Here is a 9,121-nt window from a genome sequence, read left to right as displayed (position 1 = left end):
TTTTAATGTTGTCAAATCATCTACTGTTGTCGACGGTATGGTTGTTGCATCAACAAATGTCGTTCGCTCAGATTCACTTGTTACTTCATCAGCTGTGATATCTATTGACGTTAGCTTCTCTGCTGTTGTCAACTCACCAACGGCTGTCGATGGTATTGTTGTTATATCAATTAGTGTTGTTAACTCAACTTCACTCGTTAACTCATTAGTTGTGATATCTATTGATGTTAGCTCATCTACCGTTGTCAAATCATCTATTGTCGTCGATGGTATCGTTGATGCATCAAGAAAGGTAGTTTGATCAGCATCACTCGTTACTTTAACGGTTGTGACAGCAATGGATGTTATCTCCTCTAATGTTGTCAGATCATCTAACGTTGTCGACGGTATGGTTGTTGCATCAACAAATATAGTTCGCTCAGATTCACTTGTTACTTCATCAGTTGTGATATCTATTGAGGTTAGCTCTTCTGCTGTTGTGAAATCACCAACTGTTGTCGATGGTATTGTTGTTATATCAATTAGTGTTGTTAGCTCAACTTCACTCGTTAAATCATTAGTTGTGATATCTATTGATGTTAGCTCCTCTACCGTTGTCAAATCATCTACTGTCGTCGATGGTATCGTTGATCCATCAAGCAAGGTAGTTTGATCAGCATCACTCGTTACTTTTGCGGTTGTGATAGCAATGGATGTTATCTCGTCTAATGTTGTCAAATCATATACTATTGTCGACGGTATGGTTGTTGCATCAACAAATGTCGTTCGCTCAGATTCACTTGTTACTTCATCAGCTGTGATATCTATTGACGTTAGCTCCTCGGCTGTTGTGAAATCACCAACTGTTGTCGATGGTATTGTTGTTATATCAATTAGTGTTGTTAGCTCAACTTCACTCGTTAAATCATTAGTTGTGATATCGATTGATGTTAGCTCCTCTACCGTTGTCAAATCATCTACTGTCGTCGATGGTATCGTTGATGCATCAAGCAAGGTAGTTTGATCAGCGTCACTCGTTACTTCAACGGTTGTAATAGCAATGGATGTTACCTCCTCTAATGTTGTCAAATCATCTACTGTTGTCGACGGTATGGTTGTTGCATGAACAAATGTTTTTCGCTCAGATTCACTTGTTACTTCATCAGCTGTGATATCTATTGACGTTAGCTCCTCTGCTGTTGTCAAATCACCAACTGTTGTCGATGGTATTGTTGTTATATCAATTAGTGTTGTTAGCTCAAATTCACTCGTTAACTCATTAGTTGTGATATCTATTGATGTTAGCTCCTCTACCGTTGTCGTATCATCTACTGTCGTCGATGGTATCGTTGATGCATCAAGCAAGGTAGTTTGATCAGCATCACTCGTTACTTCAGCGGTTGTGATAGCAATGGATGTTACCTCCTCTAATGTTGTCAAATCATCTAACGTTGTCGACGGTATGGTTGTTGCATCAACAAATGTAGTTCCCTCAGATTCACTTGTTACTTCATCAGTTGTGATATCTCTTGAGGTTACCTCCTCTGCTGTTGTTAAATCACTAACTCTTGTAGATGGTATTTTTGTTATATCAATTAGTGTTGTTAACTCAACTTCACTCGTTAACTCATTAGTTGTGATATCTATTGATGTTAGCTCATCTACCGTTGTCATATCATCTACTGTTGTCGACAGTATCGTTGATGGATCAAGCAAGGTAGTTTGATCAGCATCACTCGTTACTTCAGCGGTTGTGATAGCAATGGATGTTACCTCCTCTAATGTTGTCAAATCATCTACTGTTGTCGACGGTATGGTTGTTGCATGAACAAATGTAGTTCGCTCAGATTCACTTGTTACTTCATCAGCTGTGATATCTATTGACGTTACCTCCTTTGCTGTTGTCAAATCACCAACTGTTGTCGATGGTATTGTTGTTATATCAATTAGTGTTGTTAGCTCAAATTCACTCGTTAACTCATTAGTTGTGATATCTATTGATGTTAGCTCCTCTACCTTTGTCAAATCATCTACAGTCGTCGATGGTATCGTTGATTCATCAAGAAAGGTAGTTTGATGAGCATCACTCGTTACTTCAGCGGTTGTGATAGCAATGGATGTTACCTCCTCTAATGTTGTCAAATCATCTACTGTTGTCGACGGTATGGTTGTTGCATGAACAAATGTAGATCGCTCAGATTCACTTGTTACTTCATCAGCTGTGATATCTATTGACGTTAGCTCCTCTGCTGTTGTCAAATCACCAACTGTTGTCGATGGTATTGTTGTTATATCAATTAGTGTTGTTAGCTCAACTTCACTCGTTAACTCATTAGTTGTGATATCTATTGATGTTAGCTCCTCTACCGTTGTCAAATCATCTACAGTCGTCGATGGTATCGTTGATTCATCAAGAAAGGTAGTTTGATGAGCATCACTCGTTACTTCAGCGGTTGTGATAGCAATGGATGTTACCTCCTCTAATGTTGTCAAATCATCTACTGTTGTCGACGGTATGGTTGTTGCATCAACAAGTATAGTTCGCTCAGATTCACTTGTTACTTCATCAGCTGTGATATCTATTGACGTTAGCTCCTCTGCTGTTGTGAAATCACCAACTGTTGTCGATGGTATTGTTGTTTTATCAATTAGTGTTGTTAGCTCAACTTCACTAGTTAAATAATTAGTTGTGATATCTATTGATGTTAGCTCATCTACCGTTGTCAAATCATCTACTGTCGTCGATGGTATCGTTGATGCATCAAGCAAGGTAGTTTGATCAGCGTCACTCGTTACTTCAACGGTTGTGATAGCAATGGATGTTATCTCCTCTAATGTTGTCAAATCATCTAACGTTGTCGACGGTATGGTTGTTGCATGAACAAATGTAGTTCGCTCAGATTCACTTGTTACTTCATCAGTTGTGATATCTATTGCGGTTACCTCCTCTGCTGTTGTTAAATCACCAACTCTTGTAGATGGTATTGTTGTTATATCAATTAGTGTTGTTAACTCAACTTCACTCGTTAACTCATTAGTTGTGATATCTATTGATGTTAGCTCATCTGCCGTTGTCATATCATCTACGGTTGTCGACTGTATCGTTGATGCATCAAGCAAGGTAGTTTGATCAGCATCACTCGTTACTTCGGCGGTTGTGATAGCAATGGATGTTACCTCCTCTAATGTTGTCAAATCAGCTACTATTGTCGACGGTATGGTTGTTGTATCAACAAATGTAGTTCGCTCAACATCGCTTGTCACTTCATCAGCTGTGATATCTATTGAGGTTACCTCCTCTACTGTTGTCAACTCACCAACCGCTGTCGATGGTATTGTTGTTATATCAATTAGTGTAGTTAACTCAACATCACTCGTTAATTCATTAGTTGTGATATCTATTGATGTTAGCTCAGCTACCGTTGTCATATCATCTACTGTTGTCGACGGTGTCGTTGATGCATCAAGCAAGGTAGTTTGATCGGCATCACTCGTTACTTCAGCGGTTGTGATAGCAATGGATGTTACCTCCTCTAATGTTGTCAAATCATCTACTGTTGTCGACGATATGGTTGTTGCATGAACAAATGTAGTTCGCTCAGATTCACTAGTTACTTCATCAGCTGTGATATCTATTGACGTTACCTCCTCTGCTGTTGTCAAATCACCAACTGTTGTTGATTGTATTGTTGTTATATCAATTAGTGTTGTTAGCTCAAATTCACTCGTTAACTCATTAATTGTGATATCTATTGATGTTAGCTCTTCTACCGTTGTCAAATCATCTACTGTCGTCGATGGTATCGTTGATGCATCAAGAAAGGTAGTTTGATCAGCATCACTCGTTACTTCAGCGGTTGTGATAGCAATGGATGTTATCTTCTCTAATGTTGTCAAATCATCTACCGTTGTTGACGGTACGGTTGTTGCATCAACAAATGTATTTCGCTCAGATTCACTTGTTACTTCATCAGTTGTGATATCTATTGACGTTACCTCCTCTAGTGTTGTAAAATCACCAACTGTTGTCGATGGTATTGTTGTTATATCAATTAGTGTTGTTAGCTCAACATCACTCGTTAAATCATTAGTTGTGATATCTATTGATGTTAGCTCCTCTACTGTTGTCAAATCATCTACTGTTGTCGTTGGTATCGTTGATGCATCAAGCAAGGTAGTTTGATCAGCATCACTCGTTACTTCAGCGGTTGTGATAGCAATGGATGTTACCTCCTCTAATGTTGTCAAATCATTTACTGTTGTCGACGGTATGGTTGTTGCATGAACAAATGTAGTTTGCTCAAATTCACTTGTTACTTCATCAGTTGTGATATCTATTGAGGTTACCTCCTCTAGTGTTTTCAAATCCCCAACTGTTGTCGATGGTATTGTTGTTATATCAATTAGTGTTGTTAACTTAACTTCACTCGTTAACTCATTAGTTGTGATATCTATTGATGTTAGCTCATCTATCGTTGTCATATCATCTACTGTTGTCGATGGTATCGTTGATGCATCAAGCAAGGTAGTTTGATCAGCATCACTCGTTACTTCAGCGGTTGTGATAGCAATGGATGTTACCTCCTCTAATTTTGTCAAATCATCTACTTTTGTCGACAGTATGGTTGTTGCATCAACAAATGTAGTTCGCTCAGCTTCACTTGTTACTTCATTAGCTGTGATATCTATTGAGGTTACCTCCTCTACTGTTGTCAAATCACCAACCGTAGTCGATGGTATTGTTGTTGCATCAAGAAATGTAGTTTCCTCATCCTTACTTGTTACTTCATCGGTTGTGATAGCTATTGATGTTAAATCGTCTACTGTTGTAGAATCATCTACTGTTGTCGACGGTATCGTTGTTAAATCAAATGGTATGGTTTGATTAGTGTCACTTGTTATTTCATTGGTTGTGATAGTAATGGATGTTACCCTCTTTAATGTTGTAAAATCATCTACTGTTGTCGACGGTATGGTTGTTGAATCAACAAATGTAGTTCGTTCAGCTTCACTTGTTACTTCATCAGCTGTGATATATATTGAGGTTACCTCCTCTAATGTTGTCAAATCACCAACCGCTGTCGATGGTATTGTTGTTATATCAATTAATGTTGTTAGCTCAACTTCACTCGTTAACTCATTAGTTGTGATATCTATCGATGTTAGCTCCTCTAATGTTGTCAAATCATATACTGTTGTCGACGGTATAATTGTTGCACCAACTTCACTTGTTACTTCATCGGTTGTGATAGCTATTGATGTTAAATGGTCTACTGTTGTAGAATCATCTACTGTTGTCGACGGTATCGTCGTTAAATCAAATAGTTTACTTATGTCAGTGTCACTTGTTATTTCATTGGTTGTGATAGCAATGGATGTTACCTCCCCTAATGTTGTCAAATCATCTACTATTGTCGACGGAATGGTTGTTGCATCAATAATTGTAGATCGCTCAGCTTCAGTTGTTACTTCATCAGCTGTGATATCTATTGAGGTTACCTCCTCTACTGTTGTCAAATCACCAACCGCTGTCGATGGTATTGTTGTTATATCAAGTAGTGTTGCTAGCTCAACTTCACTTGTTATTTCTTCTGTTGTCGAAACATCTACTGTTGTTGAAGTTATCGTTTTTTCATCAACCAATGAAGTAAGTCCAGTTGCACTTGTCACATCATTATTTGTTGTATCTAATGAGTTATGTTCTGTTGTAAAGTATGCTTTATCTGTTGTTTCTAATGTTGTTGAATTTTCATTCTTTGACGTCAATTTAGTTGTATATTGATCACCATTTTTTGAAAATGTTGTTTCTGGTACACTTATTTTATTAGTTGTCGAGGGAGAAGTGTTTGCTTTGTTCGACACTTCCTCAGTATTATAGTTAGTTGATGAATCACTTGAAGTTGTTTCTTCGTATTCTATGGTAAAGTGCTCTTTGGTATTTACTATGGTAGTCGTTACATCAGCTTAATAAAAAATATCAAAAAGTTGTTTTACAAGAATACATTATTTCTATAAATTTATTTTTTATGTCTTGAAGTTCGTTGTCGAGAAAATGTGCTACTACGACCTTCTAGAGGCTACAGTTATAATATATAATCATATACAGTAAATATTGTACAGATAATGATGCAACGGGAAGAATATTTTCATGAATTCATATACTGACTGTTTCATTTAACGAGGCGGAGCCTATTTTAATGGAAAAGTCATGATAATATTCTTTCCATTGCATCCATAAACAAACATTATTTGTTTTATTAACACACCTAAATAGATCGGTTCAGCCTAGGCCTATCCTCCCCCGGAAAACCTAGGCCTAGGACTAGGCTAGAAATCTGTCTGCACATTTCAGAAAATAACAGCTGAATTCCACACCACAAATTTTGTGCAAATTTGAGCTAGTTTTGAGGTATCATCCACACATTTAAAATACTTTACAGCTGTTACAGTAAACAAAATATTCAATACATTGTATACCGCTAAGACAAGTTCAGAAAAAAAGTCTTTTTAACCAATCAAAGAATTGCATTAGATTGAAGTCATTTCGTATCCATAGGCAACGTGCAATGGACGATTCAGATTTAAAAAACGGCAAGGTGGAATAAAATTTCAACGATGAGCGATAAAATTGGCGAAATAAGTAATGTCACGTGGTACAAAATTAAACAATCAAATTACTGGGATCTATTTAGGCGTGATTTAATACCATATAACAAGGCCAACACTTTGAAATCAAATAAATGGAAATACATTTTATTCCATCGGCCATGTATGGTCTCACAAATTCGTCTGTACCGAGAGTGAAATTACTCTCCCTCTCCTAGAAAATGAATATAAATAATGATCATATCACAAATCGATATATTCAACGGCAATAATAATAATAATAATAGAAATGTTATGTCAAGCGTGAATTTACTCTAAAGCTGTTTCATGCAATAGCAATCTTCAGGAGTGAGTGAATAGGAAGATAATGGAGGTATATCTGAGGTTCATCGGGTGTATTTGCTAATTGCAAAGATGAATGCCCTCCTCTCAGGAAACTGCCTCGCATCTTCAATTATCTACAAAGCCACCGTAACCACAAATGATGACGTCAAAGAGTACATCTGACTCACAGACAACACATTTCAAACCAGATTTACAAACCATAAGCACACTACCTCTCCGAAGCATAAGAACAGCACCGAATTATCAAAACATCTATGGAAACTTAAAGAAAGCAACACCCAATTCTCCCCGACTTAACATACGCAATAGTCGTATGGGGCCCCTTCAATCCAACAAAATTAAACAGGCTTCACATTCTCCAAAAGAAAGCACTTCAAATTATATGCAAAGTTCATTTTCATCATCCTACATTACCACTATTTTTACAAACTAATACATTAAATATATTTGATCTCTATGAAAAGCATATGGCAATATTACTCTTTCAATTTCATAATAAACAGCTTCCTATTACCTTTAATACATTTTTCACACAATTGAAGATACACATAACTATGGAACCAGAAATAGAAAAAACTTTACCACTGTATTAGTGAAAACAAAAATGGGACAAAACAGTATCAGCTATAATAGAGGCGCCAAAATATGGAATGGCTTAGAACACAATATAAAAAATCTACAAAGTATTAGTTTATTTAAAAGAGAAATACATAATTGACTACTTAACAAATATTGATAAAACTTGTAATCTTTCCTTTACTTGGTCGAAATTTTACTTTTCTTTCCATTGTATTTGTCATATTATTATTACGCTTTTTTTTTTTTTAAAGAATCTTGATTTATAAATGAATCGTCTTATTATTATCTTATTTTTATTTTGTTGTTATTATTGTTCTTTCTTTGTAGGGCATCAAAACTTAAAGCTTGCTTGTAATTGATGCCTTTTCTATCAATCTTTGAATTGAGAATTGTAAAAACAATATATGATAAAGGAAATTGATTGAATAAAAATTTATTGCGAACAAAAATTCAACATTAAATGGTTCATAATTGACAAAGCTACGCCATACAGTACACAAACAAAACGTTGCAATCTCTGCCTTACAGAAAAATTTCACATTATTCAAACAAACCATCAACTTTAAACAAAAGAATAGAGCTGCTTTCAAAATGCAGAAACAAATTCCTACTCAAGAATACGTAACACAATTAGCATATGCACCTTCTGAACCTCATAGGCTACGTTCAGACTTTGAGATAAGCCAGGCTTGAGTTAAGCCCGGCTCAACGCTAAACCCGGCTTAACTTTGGCAGGCGTTCAGACTAGCGGGATTAGCCAGGCGCGAGAATTTTCATTATAATGAACCGTAACCAGCAAACGTGTTTCAAAACATTGCTCGCGAAACGTACGCTCGCTCACAGCGTAAGTAATTTAATGCTGATTGGTTATTTTGTTACCCGAAGTCAATGCAAGACCCCCTGCAACGATTAAAGCCTGGCTTGGAAAAGTTAAACACGGTTGCATGCCAGGCCTAGTCACCATAGGAACACAGCCCGGCTTAAGATAAGCCAGCTAGTTCAGACTGGCAGGTGGATAAACCCGGTGAGTTGAGCCGGGTTTATCCACCTAGTCTGAACTAGGCTATATATACCTCCATTATCTTCCTATCCACTCACTCCTGAAGATTGCTACTGCATGAAACAGCTGTAAATCCACCTTTCCATAAACCTTTCTATTATATATAGATTAAAAGGCAAAATACTGAAAAACAACAATGCTGTGGGAAAAAATGGCTGGATCTCAGTAGAGATACAAAAATGATAAGCAACAGCTAAAAAGTAAACATAAGTAAACAGCCAGAAATATAACGTTTATATATATATTTATATATATATATGTAAAATATGTAAAATGGAAATAAACTATGGAACGTATTACCAGCAGAGTGCTCAATGGTAGACCATGTGCAGGAAGGCAGAGCGGTAATTCAAAAATATCAATTAGTTGGGTCTGATTAAGGTTTGATAAACATTGAAAGAGATTAAATTGATAAACATAAGTTAAGTTGCAACATTTCATGGGAAAGATTAATTCATCATGCTCAGCTTATCTCAATCTATTTTATTTCTATGCTTCTTAGTCATTAGGCAATTTTATCTGAAGAGTGTCATACCATGTGTGTGGTACGAA

The 9,121-nt window shown here is 36.5% G+C and overlaps 1 protein-coding gene across 1 annotated transcript in view; it reads right to left on the bottom strand.

The window, feature by feature from the left end:
* The window catches only part of LOC117103381 (mucin-17-like), a gene marked incomplete at its 3' end in the record, with an annotated part of 9,113 nt that extends 525 nt beyond the window's left edge, over positions 1 to 8,588 (bottom strand). Inside the window, exons 1-4 of the mRNA XM_033243923.1 lie at positions 8,583 to 8,588; positions 6,730 to 6,799; positions 5,389 to 5,942; positions 4,701 to 4,914 (exon numbers count right to left, since the gene is read on the bottom strand). Of these exons, the coding sequence (XP_033099814.1) occupies positions 4,701 to 4,914; positions 5,389 to 5,942; positions 6,730 to 6,799; positions 8,583 to 8,588 (844 nt within the window). The remainder of the gene's footprint in view (positions 1 to 4,700; positions 4,915 to 5,388; positions 5,943 to 6,729; positions 6,800 to 8,582) is intronic.
* Between the last annotated feature and the right edge of the window lie 533 nt (positions 8,589 to 9,121).

Source organism: Anneissia japonica, unplaced genomic scaffold, assembly GCF_011630105.1.
Source record: "Anneissia japonica isolate Jap-2015-1 unplaced genomic scaffold, ASM1163010v1 scaffold1690_len124955_cov148, whole genome shotgun sequence".
In the NCBI taxonomy this organism is placed as follows: domain Eukaryota; kingdom Metazoa; phylum Echinodermata; class Crinoidea; order Comatulida; family Comatulidae; genus Anneissia; species Anneissia japonica.
The sequence above is the reverse complement of the archived record's forward strand: the minus strand, read 5'-3'. Positions and strand labels throughout refer to the sequence as shown.